The 23200-nt window shown below is 38.1% G+C and overlaps 1 protein-coding gene across 1 annotated transcript; it reads right to left on the bottom strand.

Moving 5' to 3' along the window:
- Positions 1-4246: 4246 nt before the first annotated feature.
- LOC131625473 (uncharacterized) lies at positions 4247-5500 on the bottom strand. Its single transcript, XM_058896333.1, has one exon. It carries the CDS (start codon positions 5498-5500, stop codon positions 4247-4249), a length of 1254 nt encoding a protein of 417 aa, XP_058752316.1.
- Positions 5501-23200: the final 17700 nt, after the last annotated feature.

Genomic DNA, 23200 nt, shown 5'->3' with positions numbered 1-23200 from the left:
CATTAAAGGATAATTTATAAATTAGGACTATACTAAATGGATCACCATAAATAATATTTTTACTTTTTCACTTATTGATTCGGTGAAACGTCACACCGATTGAGCATTTTAGTTCAATATTTAGTTCAATATTTTTTTTTTTTTTGATGCGAAACATAACTGATATATTAGCAGACGGCTGAAACAGCCAAAGGGGATATAACATCCTCCATACAAGGAATTGAACCAGACCAGGTTCTGGATCCAGCAATCTTGCCAATTCCCACCATCTGGTGGGCATCAGTGTTCAAGGATCTATTAAGATACATAATAGTAGCAGAATTAAAAGAACATAACAAAGTTTTACAGTCACAAATCAACGGGTCCAAAGCTGCAAGAAAATCTTGGCCATTTATGCAGTCTACTAGCACCATCGCGTCCGACTGGAAGACAACATTGGTTAGTTTGAGATCCTTTGCTAATTGCATAGCCCATAGGATTCCTTGCAGTTCAGCTGAGAGAATATCTGTTACGCTTGGAAAGCTTTTGCAAGTCGCCACATAAACCATGCCGCACGGATCTTTGATGATACAGCCTAAGGATACTGTTCCATCGGCAAAACACCCCGCGTCAGATTGAACCGTCCAATGGCTGGAACAAAACCTCATCTGTTGTGAGTCTCCCATCTGCATAGTTCCTTTTTTCCGCTGCCCCGACACCTCACTGCAAGCATACCATATGTCCTGCGCTATCAAATGCGGTTTCACCTCCTTGTGATTATGTACCAGCTCATTTCTGGCCTGCCAGATCTTCCAGAGACCAATACAAACAACTTGACACAGGAAATCATCCTTACTCTTGAAAACACCAGTCAACCACTCAACAATGTCATCTGTCATAGGGATTCTAATTCCTAAGGGAGAAGAAAAGAAAACAGCCTTAGAGACATGACACTGCAGAAATAGATGAGATGAATCTTCTACATGGGATTGGCACAATGGGCAAGTAACATCCAATGAGATGCCTTTTTTTGCTAGATTGCTTTGAGTAGGCAGAATGTTCTTAAGCAGCCTCCAAATAAAGTGCTTTGTTCTCTCGAGGATTGGCGCTTTCCACAATTGCTTCCACAGAAAAGAGTCCATTGTATGCGATGGCCCCGGTTTCAGATTTTGCTTGCTACTCCTAATCATATGGTATGCTGTTTTGACTGAGAATTCTCCATCTCTCTCAAAGTTCCAGATTAACTTATCCTCCGGCAAACTACTCGAAAGAGGGATGCTGGCTACATGAGTTGAATCTCCACCTGCAAAAGTTTCTTCGAGAGCCTCCAAGTTCCAGATGGCCAGTTCTTTATTAATTAGGGAGCTTACCTTTGCTTCCGCCTCAACATGAGGATTGACAGTGAGCGGTTTGAAACCCGGAATGGATGGGATCCAATTATCTTCTCTAATCCGAACGCTCTCTCCGTTACCAATTCTCCACCTTGATCCTTTTAGAACAATCTCCTTTGCACTGAGAATGCTACGCCAAGCATAGCTAGGTCTAAAACCCAACGGGGCTTCGGTAATATGGCCTCTAGGGTAATATCTCCCTTTGAAGAACCTCTCAAACAGAGATCCATCACCCTGCAACAGTCTCCAGAATTGTTTACCCAATAGGCTTGTGTTGAAGTCGCTAATTCCCCTAAATCCCATACCGCCAAAAGACTTCCCTTGAGCCATCCTCTCCCATGACATCCAGTGGATCTTCCTTACTCCCTCTTTTGTACCCCACCAGAATCTGGCCAGCATAGTCTCAATTTCTTTGCAAACGCTCTCCGGGATTTTGTAGCAACTCATGATGTATGTGGGGATGGACTGAGCTACTGCCTTGATCAAAACCTCTTTGCCAGCCTTTGAGAGAAAGCCTTCCTTCCAGCCTTTGACTTTTTTCCAAACCCGCTCGACCACTAACGAGAAAACTTCTTTTTTCTTTCTACCGAGAATCACAGGCAGTCCCAGATATTTCAGATGGTTGTTTACAGTTTGAAAACCAAGTTTGTTCCTAATTGCCTCCCTGTTGTTCAGGTCCACGTTGCCACTAAAGGAAACTTCGGATTTGTCGTAATTTACAACTTGGCCTGATGCAGCTTGATAAACTGTGAGAATATTCTGGATTATACCCGCTTCCCTTTCATTTGCCCTGGCAAAAAGGAGACTGTCATCTGCAAAGAAAAGGTGAGAAATTGCTGGCGCTTTCCTTGCAACTTTCACGCCATGAATCTCCGACGTGCACACCGCTTGCTTGATCATACCTGATAAGACATCTGCACAAATAATAAAGAGGTAAGGTGAAAGGGGGTCCCCTTGACGGAGGCCCCGGTTAGGGGAAAAACTTCTGCTTGGCTGGCCATTTATGAGGATTCTGTACGAGACCGTGGAAATGCATCTATGAATCAGATCAATGAAACTTTGGGGGAATTCCAAGGCTTCCAAAGTACCAACAACAAAGTTCCACTCCAGGCGGTCGTATGCTTTGGACATATCCAGTTTTAAAGCCATGGTTCCTTTCTTCCCGTATTTCTTGTTTTTCATCCAATGGAAGCAATCCATGGCAATCAGGGCATTATCTGTGATCAAGCGTCCTTTAACAAAGGCACTTTGCTCTTCGCTAATGATGTCAGGCAGCATTCCTTTCAGTCGGTTTGCAATAGTCTTCGTAACCACTTTCATGATGACATTGCAAAGACTAATGGGTCTAAAATCTTGGGGCCTGCCAGGAGTCTTTACCTTGGGGATGAGGGCTATAAAAGTTGAATTTATGTCAGAGGGATCCCGCTGCTGGTTGAGAACTGCAAGGGCCAGCTTAATAACATCCATCCCCACTACATTCCAGTATTTCTGATAGAACAACGCAGGAAGTCCATCTGGGCCAGGGGCTTTTGAGGGGTGCATTTGGAAGATAGCTGCCTTCACCTCTTCCTCCGAGAACGATTCCCCACAACACTCTTTCTGACCATCCGTCAACCTATGCCGTATATTGCTACACACTTCCGTGATATGCTCAGGATTAGATGTGGCAAAAATACTAGAGAAATAACCAACGAGAATGCGTTCAAAGTGACTATGGCCTCTCCACCATATACCCCTATCATCCTTCAATTTTTTAATGGTGTTTGTCTTCCTTCTCTGGTCAGCTTTGCGGTGAAAAAATTTTGTGTTTCGATCCCCATCCATCAACCACACTGCACGACTCCGCTGACGCCACAAAGTTTCCTCAATCCTAAGCAATTTGGCTCTTTGTTGTTCTAAGGCTCTGTACTTGCGGATCTCATTGCTTTCCCCAGACCACCTACTTTCCTCTTCCAAAGAGGCTTCGATTCTTTTGATCTCCTTAGCCACACTCCCAGCCCGATACTCTTTAAAGGTATGTTGGAGACTTCGGATAGCTTTAGTTTTCTGCGTAAATTCCACCGGATTACTTGACCATATCTGCCTTATGAGTGGTTCGCATCTGGAGTCCTTAGACCAAACTTCTTCAAACCTGAATAGATGGCTCGTTCTCTTCTTTTCCTTCTCCTGCTCAATTTCTATTCTCAGGACAGCATGATCAGACCCATGTCGGTGAAGGTGAGCAACACGGGTAGCTGGAAAGAGATCCAGGAAAGATGAAGTAGCCAAGCCCCTGTCAAGCCTACATTGTATGTTCTCATCATTCCTTCTACCATTAGACCATGTAAACGGATAGCCAGAGAAGCCCAGATCTTTAAGCCCACACGAGTCCATAGTGTTTCTGCTCCAGCTGAATTGAGTCAAGGATCTTTTATTTCCCCCTTTTTTCTCATTATCCTGCATCACATCATTAAAATCTCCTACGCACAAAAGACAGTCTCCTAGCTCCTGGTAAATATTCTCCACCAGCCTCCAAGTATCCCTCTTTTGGTGTTCATACGGGAATCCATAAATTCCTGCGAAATTCCACACTTCCTCCTCACCATCAATACAACACTCCCCTCCAATATGGTTCTGAGAGTGTGTAGTAATATTGGTCTGGACAGCATTATTCCACAAGCAACAAATCCCCCCCGCACGCTCCTTCCCTTCTCCCCTGCAGTCAACAATAAACCAGTGTTGGAAACCAATTTTTCTTGCTATATTAGTTAATTCTTCTGACTTCAATCTTGTCTCCATCAGAAAAACCATTTGGGGATTTTCCACTCTAATGAGCCTCCCAAGGGCTCGAACTGCACGAGGCATCCCCAAGCCTCTGCAGTTCCAGCTTAACATCTTCATTGGGGTAGGCGGTGTTGGTCCTCCAACACCACCTCTGGTAGATCATCTGCCTCACTCGATTGTCGTCTTTTCTTCCCACTGGCTCCAATCCTTTCAATTGGTCCTTCTGTTATCATCACATCTACCAATTGTCTTTTGGTAGCTTCAAAAGCTTTCTTCGCATTCTGATCTCCTGCTAGTTTCTTCCCTACTTTCTTTCTACTCCATTTCTTTTGCTGGGTCCCTTTTTCTTTACTTAGCCCTGTACCACCTTGTTCAGTAGAGGAAAGAATCACCGCCCCCAATGATTCTGCAACTTTTTCAACATCCACCATTTTTTTTCCTTTAGAGACTCGTTCAGCTTCCCCACTAGCAGCAGCCGGCTCTTCCTCCTTCTCATGAATTTGTATCATTTCTGCATTGTCCGCTGTTGATTTCTCTTTCATGTCGCAACGGCTATGACTCGAGGAGACGCTAAAGAGATTTTTACTGCAGTTCCCTGAACTCGAATCCTTCTTTCTCGATTCTTCACTCATTTTTGGCAATGGGGATGCTCTAAGCCACTGACCGTAGGAAAGATCTTGTTCTTCAATTTCGTCAAAGCCCTCCTCTGTAAACTCTTCCAAAGCTTCGCAGTCCTTCATTTGGTGACCCATCCTTCCACAGACAAAACAGAAGGTCGGGAGCCTCTCGTATTTGAAGTGAACTCTTAAATTTTTCTCCTTGAACTTCACTATCGTACCCCTTTTCAGAGGATCTTTAAGGTTCAGCGTGACTTTAACCCTTAGGAATCGCCCATTCTTGAAAGCTTCCCTTGAGTCCATCTCCTCGTACTCACCTAGTATGCTGCCAAGCTTCTTAGCCATTGTTTCAGATCGCAATATGAGTGGTAGTTCGTAAATTCGCACCCAAAATGAGCCGTAATGCATGTTGAGATCTGAGGGTTGCTCCTCCCCCGAAATGCGCTTTAGTACCAGGAGATATCTGTCGAAGCTCCACGGTCCATTTCTCAAAACATATTCCAGATCCCTCTTCGTAGCAAACTTAAATAGGAACAAGTTTTTGCTTAAATCTTGTGTTTCCACAGGATTTTTCAGTTTCCAGGCATTCACCATTGTGCTCTTAAACGCCCTTGCGTTGAAATTGCTCTCAGTCCAGAGCTTCCCAGCTAGAGATCTTTGGAAACCTTCCTCTGCGCACACCTCCTCATCTGCCACTATAACACCTTCCTCCTCCTCTTTGGAAAGTTGGATACTCTTCCACTTCTCCATCGCCCAACAGATTGCTCAAAAGATATTGCTCACACCCAAGGAACCGACTAAGGATAAACACTGAGACTATCCACAAGATCTGCGGAGAGCACCAGTTTGTAGGAACTGGAGAAGAAACCAGAAGCACTGGTGGAGGAAACCGCCGCCAAACCCTAGGTTCAGTGTGGGAAGAAACACGTTAAGTTCCTGGACAGAGAGAGCCTCTCTCTAGAAACACGTGAGCAGCTTAGCACCTTCTCATCAATTCTTATTTTAGAGGTCTTCAATATTTAGTTCAATATTTGAGGTTGAGATAAGACTATATTTTTTTATATTAAAAAAATACAATGTTAGAAATCTTTTTAGATTTGTCTATATCACGTGGTTCAAATATTCTATTTTGAGTTTACCTATCGAGGTCCTCCCCAATTCAAGGGGTTAGTCTATGGATTGGAGTGGTGAGTAGAGGATATCTAATTTCTAACAAATATATATATATATATATATATATATATATATATATATATATATATATATATATATATATATATATATTGACTTGTCTTACTGACCTACTTTAATAATTATAAATTTTATATTATTATTTTTATTATATTAAATTTTATATTTTATCTAAAATCATAAGTTTGTTAACATTTTCTTTAATTTTATTTTATTTAACCTATATTAATTTTGTTTGTTTGATTAAACTTCAAGTGTGTTTGCTAGTTAAAAAAATGTTTTTTTAATTTTTAAAAATAAATTTTATGAAAATTATTTTTAAAAGTATAAATTATTTTTTATTAATTAAAAAACTCATATTTGTTGTCTGAATTTATATTCACCTAACAAATTGTTCTTGTTTTTCACCCATGCATCCGGTCGCTGTTTTGTTGAACAAGCTCAAATTTGTCTAGTGAATTTGATTTCGTTTTTACTTTTGGGTCATTGGCTAAGATATTTTTTATTTTTTGGCAGTTGATTCTTTTTGCTATGCTTTTCCATCTTTCAACCTAAAATTATTTTAAGAAGCTCTCATTTTTCTTAAAAACTAAGAGAGCTCTTAGTAATTTAGAGGCAAGAATCAACCTGACATCACTCTCCATAATCAAAAAAATTAGAGAAGAGATGAAACCAGACAAGATGACTTTGATACTAGTTGTCAAACCAATTTCATTCTCATACGGTGTAATGAAACCAAACAAAATGACTTTGACACTAGTTGAATACATAGTGTTACAAAATTGACATTTTTCCGAAAGAAAGCAATCATCGAGAATCATTACTCCATCATTGAAAGATTGATCGCAACCCTTACTCTTGATCTTAACCTAGTAGTAGAGACTAAGTTAGGTGTTAGGTCCATGGTTTTATGATTGACATAAGTTTTGTTAAAACATGGTTCTTATCTAATGTTGAGCAAGAAATTGTAACATCTTGACCAACTGTCATGACATGTTTTGCTGTCATGTATTTTTGACAGATGTTCTGACAAATATCGTGACATGTTACACTAGAACATAATGACTGTACAGCTGAATTCCTGAAGATTTTATTGAAAAATATGAGATTTTGGAATATTCTAGTACTCATACAGGCACAGTTAATCAAGGATGTTCTAGGGAGACTTTTTTGGAAACTTTTATTTGATTTGGTTTGTTCCTATTTTTTGTGAAGATCTTTTAACTGATTTAAAAGGAGAATATTGGATTTGATTCAAGAGTCAAAGCCCATACTGCAAGAGTTTATAAATAAGGACTTGTTAAAGCTAGAAGAGCAAGCATTCACAACAACAAATTGTAGGTGAAAATAAGGGTTTATGGTTTTGAGAGTAGTTCAAGTTTTTTGTGTTTTTGTGTATGTCACTCATGTATCTTTTGATACATTGAGGTAGACTGATTGTTAACACTATTGAGCTTTTAAGCAAGGAGTTGAGTATTCATTATTCTCACTCATGAGCTTTTAAGCAAAGAGTCGAGTATTGTTCTTAGTTGAAACCTTTAAGTAAAACTAAGTATTGTTTATTGGAAGTGTAATGTTCTATTTTTGTTTCTTGTCACTAGTTTGTGACTTAGTTTATCACTGAGGTGATTGGTAGAAAGTGAGAAGGGGATCTCATATCTAGAGGGATTTAGGTAGAAGTCGCACAAGGTAGTGATTAAACAAGTTTGTTAACATTTTCTTTAATTTAATTTTATTTAACCTATATTAATTTTGTTTGTTTGATTAAACTTCAGGTGTGTTTGCTAGTTAAAAAAATGTTTTTTTAATTTTTAAAAATAAATTTTATGAAAATTATTTTTAAAAGTATAAATTATTTTTTATTAATTAAAAAACTCATATTTGTTGTCTGAATTTATATTCACCTAACAAATTGTTCTTGTTTTTCACCCATGCATCCAGTCGCTGTTTTGTTGAACAAGCTCAAATTTGTCTAGTGAATTTGATTTCGTTTTTACTTTTGGGTCATTGGCTCTAAGCAATGGTGAACTCCATTGATGAAGGTGTTGAACTACAAGCTATTAGCATGAGAACGAAGAAGATAGAAAGAGAAGAAGTAGATTCTGTTATTCATTGTTAAGAAGCAGTTACATTGGTTATACAAGTCTATATATAGTAAACCATAAACTGTAACTAACCTAACTAAAAGTAACTAACATCTCAACCAACCAATCTGACAGCTGGCATTAATCTAATTCTTCTTCTTCATTATTTGTTACCCCCCCCCCCACAAGCTTGGGGTTAATATATCTACCAAGTCAAGCTTGGACAGGCAGTTGAAGAAAGGTTTAGGTCCAAGAGCCTTAGTAAATACGTCTGCAGCTTGTGCATGAGAAGGAACGGGCAAGAGGCGCATGAGACCAGCCTGGAGCTTCTCACGGACAAGATGACAATCAATGTCCAGATGTTTAGTACGCTCATGGAACACCGGATTAGCTGAAATATGTAGAGCACTTTGATTATCGCAGTAAAGCACAGGAAGGCGTGATGGTTGTTGTTTGAGATCTTGAAGAAGAAAACACATCCATTGAAGTTCACGGGTGGCAGATGCTAAAGCCCGATATTCAGCCTCAGCGGATGAACAACTTACAGTCACTTGCTTCTTTGATTTCCAGGAAACTAATGATTTACCTATGAAAAAGCAATAGCCAGAAATAGATCGGCGCGTATCGATACATCCTCCCCAATCTGCATCACTAAATCCAAGGATTTGAAGGTCAGAGGAGTGAGATAAAAATATGCCACGAGCTGGAGATCTCTTAAGATATCGAAGCACACGTAAAGCTGCTTTGTAATGTGTGTCAGTGGGAGCACTCATGTATTGACTGAGTTGTTGTGTGGCAAACGCAATGTCAGGTCGTGTCGTTGATAGGTAGATTAATCTACCAACAAGTCTATGATATGCAGTCACATCAGCAAAAGCTGATCCATTGTCATGTGACAAACGTGTGGCAGTGTCTAAAGGTGTTAAGACAGGCTTGCAACCAATGAGACCGACATCTTTTAAAAGATCTAAATAGTACTTGCGTTGACAAAGGGTAATCCCAGAGGAGGATCTGGCTACTTCAAGGCCGAGAAAAAATTTCAGTTGACCCAAATCTTTTATGCGAAATGCTTTGTTCATAGATGCTTTCAAAGCATCAAAAACTTGTAAAGAGGTTCCTGCCAAGATAATGTCGTCCACATACACAAGGAGTGCTGTGAAGGATGTGGAATCAGACTTAATGAAGAGAGTATGATCAGCATGTGCGTGAACAAACCCCTGAGAATGAAGAAATTTGGTAAGTTTTTCAAACCACTATCAACTTGCCTGTTTTAGGCCATATAATGACTTAATGAGTTTGCATACTTGGCCTGGTTTAGAGGGAACAACTCCTTGAGGTATCCTCATGTAAACAGCTTCATGTAGGTCTCCATGGAGAAAGGCATTATTAACATCGAGTTGATGTAAATGCCAGCCATGGATGGAAGCTAGAGCTAGTAGAACCCTGGCTGTAGAAAGCTTGGAAACAGGAGAAAAAGTTTCAAAATAATCAAGGCCTTCGGTTTGAGTGAACCCCTGAGCAACCAACCTGGCCTTGAATCGTTCTATGGAACCATCAGCTTTCCTTTTGATCTTATAAACCCATTTACTACCAATAGGAGAAGTATTTGGGGGAAGGTCCACAAATTCCCAAGTATTGTTGCTATGAAGAGCATCAATTTCACTTTCCATAGCTTGAACGCACCTAGGATCTTTAGAAGCCATAGAGTAGTTGGTAGGTCCAGTTTCAGATCCCAAGGCTAGAATGTGGGCCTGATGAGATGAAGAGATGTTTGCACAGGATAAGTAATCTTGGATAGGGTACTGGCATGAAGTAGTAGTAATAGAACTACAGATGTAATCTTTCAAGTGTGCTGGAGGAGCAGCATTTCTACTAGACTTTCGAATAGCAATGGGAGCAGGAGTGTGGATAAGAGTATCCTCATTGGAATGCACAACAGGTGGTGTGGATCCATGATGCTCAACTACTTCAGATTCAACTGAATCAGCCTGGATGTCAGAGATGCTCACAACATCATCATGAATTTCAGGAACATTGGAAGCCAAATTCTCAATGGGAGAATTAACATAGATGTCATGAGGTGTGTTTGTAGAGGAATTAGTGTGACAAGGAAATTCCATCTCAAAGAATTTGACATTTCTTGAGACAAGTATTTCATAATTGGAAAGATCAAGGAGAACAAACCCTTTCATTCCTGACTTATAGCCCAAGAAAACACACTTCCTTGCCCGAGGATCAAATTTGTGTCTATTTGCTGGTAGGGTGGATGCATAGCTGAGACATCCAAAAACTCTCAAGCAAGTTAGGTCAGGTAACTCATTGTACATAAGTTCATATGAGGATTTGTTTTGGAGTAGTTTTGTAGGGATTCTGTTCATAAGAAATACTGAATGTAACACTGCATAAGACCAGTATTTCTTTGGTAATCCAGCCTGAAACATTAGAGCTCTACTTATATTCAAAATGTGTTGATGTCTTCTCTCCACTCTCCCATTCTGTTGTGGAGTATAAACACAACTCTTCTGATGTACTATGCCCTTGGAAGCATAGTAGGATGGCATAAGAAACTCTAAGCCATTATCACTTCTGATTATTTTTACTCTTTTCTCAAACTAATTTTCAGCCATTAAAATGAACTCTTTAATTCTTTGGGAAGTTTCTGATTTGGATCTCATCATGACAACCCAAACATGCCTACTATAATCATCCAAAATAGTTAGGAAATATCTAAAGCCATGCACAGAAGGAGTATTAAAAGGACCCCAAATATCCAAATGTATGAGATCAAATACATGAGTGGCATTATTATTGCTAATAGGAAACGGGAGAATTTTCTGTCTTGATAGATGACATACATCACAAGCACTATGTACACTATCTGAGATGTAGCTATATATCTTTTTCATACATTTCATTCTTTCAAAAGATAAATGCCCTAGCCTTAAGTGCCATAGCACTCCACTGCCTTCCTTATTGCTATTGACTACAATACTAGAAACATGGCCAGCATAGGTGTTCTCTTTATGTGGCTCAGTGGCTCCCAAGTAGTAAAGACCATCTATTTCTTTAGCCAAACCAATCCTCTTCAAATCCTTCTTTGCATGTATCACACATTGATTAGTTTCAAAAACAACTTGACAGTTATGTTCTGCACATAGTTTTGAAACTGAAATCAAGTTCACTTCAAATTGAGGCAAGTAAAGAACATTTTCTATGACAAGCTGGCTAGACAATTTCACACTACCACATATTTTTGATGTTATTGTATTTCCATTTGGTATATTAACAATGATAGGTTTAATATCACAATACTTCACAAACCAATTGAGATCATGGCAAATGTGGTGTGTAGCCCCAGTATCCATAATCCAATTAACCTTACTACTGCATTTAAAATTGGCAAGAAAAGAGTTACCTCCTTTTGTTAAGTTGACATTGCTAGTGTTCTTCTCAAGTAAGCTCATTAGGTTTTGGTATTGCTTTTTTGTGAGAGTCATGTTATCACTTGTTGAGGCTTCAGTGCTCTTGCTATTTGATTCTCCTGTAGCTACCTGATTTGCATAGGAATTGCCTCCATTTCCTCTTCCAAAGCTTGGTGGATATTCATGCTTTTTATAGCAACTGTCAATGATGTGGCCTGTCTTCCCACAATAGGTACAAACTTTCACAGTTCCTCTTCCTCTACCTGAACTATGACCTCCTCTTTGGCTATTTCCATTAAAATTCCCTCTACCTCTTCCATTACCTGTCAATTTATTAGATTCAGTGGCATTCACCATTCCTGATTTATCCTCAACCAAGTTATTTCCAATAGAGATTCCTCCACAAATTTTCCTTTCTTGCTGCATCACCATTTAAAATACTTTGTTTATCTGAGGCAGGGGATCCATTAACAAGACTTGACATACAACTCCATGATATTTTTCATTCAAACCAATCAGAAATTGAATGATTCTGTCTTCAGCTCTATAGGCTCGACTATCCCTCATAGCCAAGCATGTGCAAGCAACTCTGCAGGTACAGTTTGGCATAGGCCTGTATTGATCAAATTCCTCCCATAAGCTTCTCAACTCAGTGAAATAATCTGAAACTTTGTTGGTTCCTTGCTTCAGATTTGAAATCTCTTGATGTAACTGAGCAACTCGTATTCTATCACCTCTCATAAACCTATCTTTAAGGTCATTCCACATGTCAATTGCATTATCAATGAACACAACACTTTGTGCAATTGATGGATTGATTGAATTGATAATCCAAGTGTGAACCAGATTATTGCATCGTTGCCATGCTCTGAAGTTGAGATCGTTGACATCTGGTACTTCTATGGATCCGTCAACGAACTGATACTTATTTTTCATTGCTAATGCTCGCTTCATCTTCATAGACCAAGCATGATAATTTTATCCCGATAGTACCGGTGTTACACACACAGTTGCAGAGTTTTCTGATGGATGAACATAGTATGGATCAAGTGTATCAACAATTTGCGCACTACTACCAGTGTTTCTTGTCATGATTAGGGTTTAACCAAATATGAATTTTCAACAAAAGATGATTCAACAACAATGAATAACAGATAACAATGTATTTCGAGAAAGAATCGAAATAAGAAACTGAATCAAGAAAAAAGCTTCGAGAAAGATTCGAAACACAAAGGATGATTCAAGAAGAATCAATCACATAAGAAAAAGATACAAGAAGAAAGATGAACAACTTCACCTATCGTATGCGGCGGAAGCAGAGCAGGTCGAACCTGCTCTGATACCATCTAAGCAATGGTGAACTCCATTGATGAAGGTGTTGAACTACAAGCTATTAGCATGAGAACGAAGAAGATAGAAAGAGAAGAAGTAGATTCTGTTATTCATTGTTAAGAAGCAGTTACATTGGTTATACAAGTCTATATATAGTAAACCATAAACTATAACTAACCTAACTAAAAGTAACTAACATCTCAACCAACCAATCTGACAGCTTGCATTAATCTAATTCTTCTTCTTCATTATTTGTTATTGGCTAAGATATTTTTTATTTTTTGGCAGTTGATTCTTTTTGCTATGCTTTTCCATCTTTCAACCTAAAATTATTTTAAGAAGCTCTCATTTTTCTTAAAAACTAAGAGAGCGCTTAGTAATTTGGGGGCAAGAATCAACTTGACATCACTCTCCATAATCAAAAAAATTAGAGAAAAGATGAAACCAAACAAGATGCTTTTGATACTATTTGTCAAACCAATTTCATTCTCATACGGTGTAATGAAACCAAACAAAATGACTTTGACACTAGCTGAATACATAGTGTTACAACATTGACATTTTTTTTTGAAAGAAAGCAATCATCAAGAATCATTACTCCATCATTGAAAGATTGGTCGCAACCCTTACTCTTGATCTTAACCTAGTAGTAGAAACTAAGTTAGGTGTTAGTGAAGGATAGAAAAACACTTAGAAAGGGGGGGTTTGAATAAGTGTAGCTTTAAAAACTTGACAGATAAAAATAAATTGCACAGTTATTTTTATCCTGGTTCGTTGTTAACTAAACTACTCCAGTCCACCCCCGTAGAGATGATTTACCTCAACTGAGGATTTAATCCACTAATCGCACGGATTACAATGGTTTTCCACTTAGTCAGCAACTAAGTCTTCCAGAGTCTTCTGATCACACACTGATCACTCCAGGAACACTGCTTAGATACCCTCTAAGACTTTTCTAGAGTCTACTGATCCACACGATCACTCTAGTTACAACCTGCTTAGATAACCTCTAAGACTTCCTAGAGTATTCTGATCCACACGATCACTCTAGTTCCTTACAACTTAATGTAATCAATTCTAAGAGTATTACAATTGCTTCTTAAAAGCGATAATCACAAACTGTGATATTTCTCTTAATCGTTTAAGCTTAATCTCACTAATATATTACAAAAGCAATGTAGTGAGCTTTGATGAAGATGAAGATTCTGAGTTTAGATTTGAACAGCGTTTCAGCAAGTTTGATATGAGTTGTTTTGGTGCAGAATCGTTAACCTTGCTTCTCATCAGAACTTCATATTTATAGGCGTTGGAGAAGATGACCGTTGAGTGCATTTAATGCTTTGCGTGTTCCGTACAGCATCGCATTTAATGTTATACGCTTTTGTCAACTACCTCGAGCCTTGTTCACGCTGTGTCTACTGACGTAGCCTTTAGTAGCTTTTAACGTTCCTTTTGTCAGTCAGCGTAGCTTGCCACTTGTACTTTCTTCTGATCTGATGTTTGTGAATACAACGTTTGAATATCATCAGAGTCAAACAGCTTGGTGCATAGCATCTTCTGATCTTCTGACCTTGAAGTGCTTCTGAGCGTGATACCATCAGAACTTCAGTGCTTCTGTTCTCTTGTTCTTCTGATGCTTCCATAGACCCATGTTCTGATTCTGCTTCGACCATCTTCTGATGTCTTGCCAGACCATGTTCTGATGTTGCATGCTGAACCCTTTGAGACAAAGCTTCTGAGCACTGAATTATGCGTACTCTTTTATATATTTCCTGAAAGGGAAATTGCATTGGATTAGAGTACCATATTATCTTAAGCAAAATTCATATTATTGTTATCATCAAAACTAAGATAATTGATCAGAACAAATCTTGTTCTAACAATCTCCCCCTTTTTGATGATGACAAAAACATATATAAATGATATGAATTTGCGATCAGAAAGAACAGACGGCAAAAGACAAATTACACAGCTATAGCATAAGCATATGAATATGTCTCCCCCTGAGATTAACAATCTCCCCCTGAGATAAATAATCTCCCCTTGAAATAAATACTCGAAGAACTTTAATAAAAGACTTCCCTGATTATTTCGGTAGAGACGATCATATAAGCTTTTGTCTTTTAGAGAATTCATAGCTTCTGACTTCTGCTTCCATAGGACAGCTTCAGAACTAGAATTTCTTTAGATCCCTAGAACACTCACAGCTTCTGATTCCTGCTTCCATCTAGGACAGCTTCAGAACTTGAATTTCTTTGATCTTCTGAACATTCACAGCTTCTGATTTCTGCTTCCATTCAGGACAGCTTCAGAACTTGAATTTCTTTGATCTTCTGAACATTCACAGCTTCTGATTTCTGCTTCCATTTAGGACAGCTTCAGAACTTGAGTTTTCTGGATCTTTAGAACATTCGCAGCTTCTGATTTCTGCTTCCCTCGGATAGCTTCAGAGCTTGAATTTCTACCAACATCACTTCATGCTAGATTTGTATCAGAACATTGTTGAATGTACCAGAGCATCATCAGAGCATCTCTACATCCTGAAATGTTACAGAACAAAAACTAAACGACAAAAGTCAGCATGAACGAGTCAGAACATAAAATGTATATTCTAACACATTATATGTATCAGAGCTATAACATTATATGTATCAGAGCCATATAGGCTAAAATAATGTATCAGAGCAAATAGAATTTTGTCAAAACAAATAGACAAAATATGGATCAAATTCTATTATCAGTGCTTCTGATTCATTCTTCTTTCTTGCTTCTGATCTCTGAAGCTTGACAGCACTCGGCTTGCTTCAGTTTCCATGGTTTTGCTTCTTGTGTTTGCTTTGAAGATTCTCTTCAGTTCTTTATACCTGCAAAACACTTAAACCATATAGAACTTGCAGTTCTTGTTAGAGAATGTGTGGGAGCTTTACCCAGCAACTGATAGATTTATCAAATCATTTATCATTTATCTTCTCCCCCTTTTTGTCATAACATCAAAAAGCATATTTTAAAACGATTCAGATGCATAAAACGACAAATAGAATCACTGGAATGTAAAAGCAAAGAAACTTTTATTTATAATCAAAAGATATTACATGAAGATGTTTAACAGGCAGATGCAACAAGAAAAAGAAAACTACAAAGACCAAAGCCTAAGACCCTAGCTAAGACAAATGAGGTGACTAGCACAGTTACCTATGGTCGGCGTCCCTTCAACTGCACGCACGTTTATCCATGAATAGTAACGACAGGTTTACCATCCCGAGATAAAACGTTACAGCTGTTTTGCTTTAAAAGAGGTTCTGAATCAACTTAGACAATGAAACGTTAGTAATAACCGAATCATAATTTCTAAAAGATTTCAATCAGAACTTCTGATAAAAAATAATCCATTTTCATTTCAGAAGATACTCATACATAAGAACTTCTCATCTTCTCATTCTGGGCATAAATCCATACTGATGTTCTTCAGAATGAACTTAAACCTATCTTCAGCCAGGGGTTTTGTAAAGATATCAGCCCATTGATGGTCTGTATCAACAAAGTTTAAAGATATAACACCCTTCTGAACATAGTCCCTTATGAAATGATGTTTAATCTCAATATGTTTAGCTTTTGAATGAAGAATAGGATTCTTAGATAAACATATAGCAGAAGTATTATCACAGAATATAGGAATGTTACTCTCAAATATCTGATAATCTTCTAACTGACTCTTCATCCAGAGCATCTGTGTACTACAACCAGCAGCAGCGACATATTCTGCTTCTGTTGTTGATAGAGCAATAGTTGCTTGCTTCTTGCTATACCAAGAGATCAAATGACTTCCAAGAAATTGGCAACTTCCTGAAGTACTTTTTCTTTCAATTCTGTCTCCAGCATAGTCAGCATCGCAGAATCCTACTAAGTTGTATTCTTTAGATTTTCTGTAAACTAAGCCAACATTAGTAGTACCTTTCAGATACCTTAGAATTCTCTTAACAGCAGTTAAATGAGATTCCCTAGGATCTGATTGGAATCTAGCACACAAACAAACACTGAACAGAATGTCAGGTCTAGAAGCAGTCAGATATAGAAGAGATCCAATCATACCTCTGTATAACTTCTGATCTACCTTCTTACTTACCTCATCCTTACCTAGGATGCATGTTGGATGCATAGGAGTTTTGGCTTCTTTGCAGTCTAGAAGATTAAACTTCTTCAGAAGTTCCTTCACATACTTGGTTTGGTGAACATACGTTCCTTCTGATGTTTGATTTATTTGTATTCCAAGGAAATACTTGAGTTCTCCCATCATGCTCATTTCAAACTCAGCCTGCATAGACTCAGCAAACTCCTTTCCAAGTGTAGCATTAGATGTTCCAAAAATAATATCATCTACATATATTTGACAAATTAAAATATCCCTTTTAAAGGTTTTACCAAAGAGAGTAGTGTCCACTTTTCCTCTAGTGAAACCATTATCCAGAAGGAAAGAACTTAAGCGTTCATACCAAGCTCTGGGAGCCTGTTTCAATCCATACAATGATTTCTTAAGTTTAAAAACATGATTAGGAGACATAGAGTCTTCAAAACCAGGAGGTTGATGGACATAAACTTCTTCATCTATATAACCATTTAAGAAGGCACTCTTAACATCCATCTGATAAAGAGTGATGTTATGTTGAGTGGCAAATGAAATTAATAGACGAATAGATTCTAACCTGGCCACTGGTGCAAAGGTTTCTGTATAATCAATCCCTTCTTGCTGACTATAACCCTGAGCCACCAGTCTGGCTTTGTTCCTTACCACTTCACCTTTCTCACTGAGCTTGTTTCTGAAGACCCATTTTGTACCAATTATATTGAATCCATCTGGTCTAGGAACAAGATCCCAAACATCATTCCTTGTAAACTGATTCAGTTCTTCTTGCATAGCAATTATCCAGTCTGGATCTTCTAGAGCATGATCAACAGAAGTTGGCTCGATCAAAGATACAAGACCTAATTGACAGTCTGCATTGTTCTTAAGGAATGCTCTTGTTCTGATTGGATCATCCTTCTTTCCAAGAATGACATCTTCTGAATGACCAGAGATGAGTCTGGATGATCTTCTGACAGATGGTTCTTCAGAAATGCTTAGATCCTCCAGAGAAGCTGATACTTGATCTTCAGATTCTTTGCTTCTGAGAAGCTCTGCTTCTGATGCGTTGCTTCTTGGCTCAACAACTACTGATATATCAATATCACAATCTGCAAAATTATCAAACTGCTTTGGTTTTTCAGAACCAAGCTTATCATCAAACCTGATATTGATTGATTCTTCTACAATCAATGTTTCAGTATTGTATACTCTATAGCCTTTTGAGCGTTCAGAATATCCAAGAAGGAAACATTTTTGTGCTTTGGAATCAAACTTACCAAGATGATCTTTAGTGTTCAGAATAAAGCATACACATCCAAAAGGATGGAAATATGAAATGGTGGGCTTTCTATTCTTCCACAATTCATAAGGAGTCTTATTTAGAATAGGTCTGATAGAGATTCTATTCTGAATATAGCATGCAGTGTTTATTGCTTCTGCCCAGAAATGCTTAGCCATATTGGTTTCATTGATCATGGTTCTGGCCATTTCTTGCAGAGTCCTATTCTTTCGTTCTACAACCCCATTTTGCTGTGGAGTTCTAGGACAAGAGAAATCATGGGCAATACCATTTTCTTTGAAGAATTCTTCAAAGGATCTGTTCTCAAATTCACCACCATGATCACTTCTGACCTTTATGATTTTACACTCTTTTTCAGATTGAATCTGAATGCAGAAATCAAAGAACACTGAATGAGTCTCATCCTTGTGTTTCAAGAATTTTACCCATGTCCAGCGGCTATAATCATCTACGATGACTAATCCATATTTCTTCCCTCTGACAGATGCTGTTTTGACTGGGCCAAACAGATCAATGTGCAAGAGTTCTAATGGCCTTGAGGTAGACACAACATTCTTGGACTTGAATGCAGGTTTGGAGAACTTGCCCTTCTGACATGCTTCACAAAGAGCATCTGATTTGGATTTCAGATTAGGGAGTCCTCTGACCAGATTCAGTTTGTTAATCTGAGAAATCTTTCTCAAACTAGCATGACCTAATCTTCTGTGCCAGACCCACTGCTCTTCAGAAACAGACATAAGACAAGTCACCTTCTGACTCATAAGATCTTGCAGATCTGTCTTATAAATGTTGTTCTTCCTCTTGCCTGTAAATAGGATTGAGCCATCCTTCTGATTTACAGCCTTGCAAGACTCTTGATTAAAGATTATATCATAACCATTGTCACTCAATTGACTGATAGATAAGAGGTTATGTGTTAATCCTTCTACAAGAAGTACATTAGAAATGGAAGGAGAGTTACCAGACTTTATAGTTCCAGAGCCAATTATCTTGCCCTTCTGATCTCCTCCAAACTTGACTTCTCCTCCAGACTTAAGCACCAGGTCTTGGAACATAGACCTTCTTCCTGTCATGTGTCGTGAGCATCCAGAGTCCAGGTACCATGATATGTTGTGCTTTGTCCTTTTTGCAGTCAAGGATATCTGCAATAGGAATAATCTTATCCTTAGGTACCCACATTTTCTTGGTTCCTTTCTTGTTAGATTTTCTCAAGTTCTGATTGAACTTGGGTTTAACATTGTAAGCAATAGGAGGAACAGCATGATAATTCTTAATGTGAGTTTCATGATATTTCCTAGGTTGTGTCACATGCTTTTTGGTGTGTGTTATGTGAAAACTTTGAGCATGTGAAGTGTGCCTAATATCATGGGAGTGGCCATACTTGAACTGATCATACAATGGCTTGTATGTGAATTTCATTTCATCAACAGGTTCAAGTTTGTATGGGGTTTCACCCTCAAAACCAATGCCAACTCTTTTGTTTCCAGACACAGCATATATCATAGAAGCTAGCTGACTTCTGCCAATACTTCTAGATAAGAACTTCCTGAAACTTAAATCATATTCTTTCAGAATATGGTTTAGACTAGGAGTGGATTTTTCTGAATCAGAAGGAGATCCAACATTATTGGATAATTTTAAAAGTTTTTCTTTTAATTCAGAATTTTCCAACTCAAGCTTCTTTGTTTCAAATTCAAACAGCTTTTTCAGCTTTTTGTATTTGAGACTAATCTGAGACTTGAGTTCCAGAAGTTCAGTTAGACCGGAAACTAACTCATCTCTAGTAAGTTTAGAAAATATCTCTTCAGAATCTGATTCTGATGTAGATTCTGATTCGTCATCTTCTGTCGCCATCAGCGCACAGTTAGCCTGCTCATCTTCAGAGTCTGAATCATCTTCTGACTCATCCCAGGTTGCCATAAGACCTTTCTTCTTATGAAATTTCTTCTTGGGATTTTCCTTCTGAAGATTTGGACATTCATTCTTGAAGTGTCCAGGCTCATTGCATTCATAGCACATGACCTTCTTCTTGTCAAATCTTCTGTCATCAGAAGATTCTCCATGTTCAAATTTCTTTGAACTTCTGAAGCCTCTGAACTTCCTTTGCTTGGTCTTCCAGAGTTGATTTAGCCTTCTGGAGATTAAGGACAGTTCATCTTCTTCTTCAGATTCTGATTCTTCAGGATCTTCTTCTCTAGCCTGAAAAGCGTTAGTGCATTTCTTGATATTTGATTTTAATGCAATAGACTTACCTTTCTTTTGAGGCTCATTTGCGTCCAGCTCTATTTCATGACTTCTCAAGGCACTGATGAGCTCTTCCAGAGAAACTTCATTCAGATTCTTTGCAATCTTGAATGCAGTCACCATAGGACCCCATCTTCTGGGTAAGCTTCTGATGATCTTCTTTACGTGATCAGCCTTGGTGTATCCCTTGTCAAGAACTCTCAATCCAGCAGTAAGAGTTTGAAATCTTGAAAACATCTTTTCAATGTCTTCATCATCCTCCATCTTGAAGGCTTCATACTTCTGGATTAAAGCTAGAGCTTTAGTCTCCTTGACTTGAGCATTTCCTTCATGAGTCATTTTCAAGGACTCATATATGTCATAGGCCATTTCCCTGTTAGATATCTTCTCATACTCAGCATGAGAGATAGCATTCAGCAAAACAGTTCTGCATTTATGATGATTCCTGAAAAGCTTTTTCTGATCATCATTCATTTCTTGCCTTGTCAGCTTTACGCCTCTGGCATTTACTGGATGTTTGTAACCATCCATCAGAAGATCCCATAGATCACCATCTAGACCAAGAAAGTAACTTTCCAGTTTATCTTTCCAGTATTCAAAGTTTTCACCATCAAATACCGGCGGTCTAGTATAACCATTGTTACCGTTGTATTGCTCAGCAGAGCCAGATGTAGATGCAGGTGTAGACTTTTCACTTTCATCAACCATCTTTTACTGAAGCGTTTTTCTCTTCCTGAATCTTTTCTAAACATGGTTAAGTGCTTGCACCTTAGAACCGGCGCTCTGATGCCAATTGAAGGATAGAAAAACACTTAGAAAGGGGGGGGGGTTTGAATAAGTGTAGCTTTAAAAACTTGACAGATAAAAATAAATTGCACAGTTATTTTTATCCTGGTTCGTTGTTAACTAAACTACTCCAGTCCACCCCCGCAGAGATGATTTACCTCAACTGAGGATTTAATCCACTAATCGCACGGATTACAATGGTTTTCCACTTAGTCAGCAACTAAGTCTTCCAGAGTCTTCTGATCACACACTGATCACTCCAGGAACACTGCTTAGATACCCTCTAAGACTTTTCTAGAGTCTACTGATCCACACGATCACTCTAGTTACAACCTGCTTAGATAACCTCTAAGACTTCCTAGAGTATTCTGATCCACACGATCACTCTAGTTCCTTACAACTTAATGTAATCAATTCTAAGAGTATTACAATTGCTTCTTAAAAGCGATAATCACAAACTGTGATATTTCTCTTAATCGTTTAAGCTTAATCTCACTAATATATTACAAAAGCAATGTAGTGAGCTTTGATGAAGATGAAGATTCTGAGTTTAGATTTGAACAGCGTTTCAGCAAGTTTGATATGAGTTGTTTTGGTGCAGAATCGTTAACCTTGCTTCTCATCAGAACTTCATATTTATAGGCGTTGGAGAAGATGACCGTTGAGTGCATTTAATGCTTTGCGTGTTCCGTACAGCATCGCATTTAATGTTATACGCTTTTGTCAACTACCTCGAGCCTTGTTCACGCTGTGTCTACTGACGTAGCCTTTAGTAGCTTTTAACGTTCCTTTTGTCAGTCAGCGTAGCTTGCCACTTGTACTTTCTTCTGATCTGATGTTTGTGAATACAACGTTTGAATATCATCAGAGTCAAACAGCTTGGTGCATAGCATCTTCTGATCTTCTGACCTTGAAGTGCTTCTGAGCGTGATACCATCAGAACTTCAGTGCTTCTGTTCTCTTGTTCTTCTGATGCTTCCATAGACCCATGTTCTGATTCTGCTTCGACCATCTTCTGATGTCTTGCCAGACCATGTTCTGATGTTGCATGCTGAACCCTTTGAGACAAAGCTTCTGAGCACTGAATTATGCGTACTCTTTTATATATTTCCTGAAAGGGAAATTGCATTGGATTAGAGTACCATATTATCTTAAGCAAAATTCATATTATTGTTATCATCAAAACTAAGATAATTGATCAGAACAAATCTTGTTCTAACAGTTAGGTCCATGGTTTTATGATTGACATAAGTTTTGCTAAAACATGGTTCTTATCTAATGTTGAGCAAGATGTTGTAACATCTTGACCAACTGTCATGACATGTTTTGCTGTCATGTATTTTTGACAAATGCTCTGACAAATATCGTGACATGTTACACTAGAACATAATGACTATACAACTAGTTTAAATCCCTGAAGATTTATTGAAAAATATGAGATTTTGGAATATTCTAGTACTCATACAGGCACAGCCAATCAAGAATGTTCTAGGGAGACTTTTTTGGAAACTTTTATTTGATTTGGTTTGTTCCTATTTTTTGTGAAGATCTTTTAGCTGATTTAAAAGGAGAATATTGGATTTGATTCAAGAGTCAAATCCCATACTGCTAGAGTTTATGAATAAGGACTTGTTAAAGCTAGAAGAGCAAGCATTCACAACAACAAATTGTAGGTGAAAATAAGGGTTTATGGTTTTAAGAGTAGTTCAAGTTTTTTGTGATTTTGTGTATGTCACTCATGTATCTTTTGATACATTGAGGTAAACTGATTGTTAACACTATTGAGCTTTTAAGCAAGGAGTTGAGTATTCATTATTCTCACTCATGAGCTTTTAAGCAAAGAGTCGAGTATTGTTCTTAGTTGAAACCTTTAAGTAAAACTAAGTATTGTTTATTGGAAGTGTAATGTTCTATTTTTGTTTCTTGTCACTAGTTTGTGACTTAGTTTATCACTGAGGTGATTGGTAGAAA

The sequence above is a fragment of the Vicia villosa genome, unplaced genomic scaffold, assembly GCF_029867415.1.
Source record: "Vicia villosa cultivar HV-30 ecotype Madison, WI unplaced genomic scaffold, Vvil1.0 ctg.000218F_1_1, whole genome shotgun sequence".
Classification (NCBI taxonomy): domain Eukaryota; kingdom Viridiplantae; phylum Streptophyta; class Magnoliopsida; order Fabales; family Fabaceae; genus Vicia; species Vicia villosa.
The sequence above is the reverse complement of the archived record's forward strand: the minus strand, read 5'-3'. Positions and strand labels throughout refer to the sequence as shown.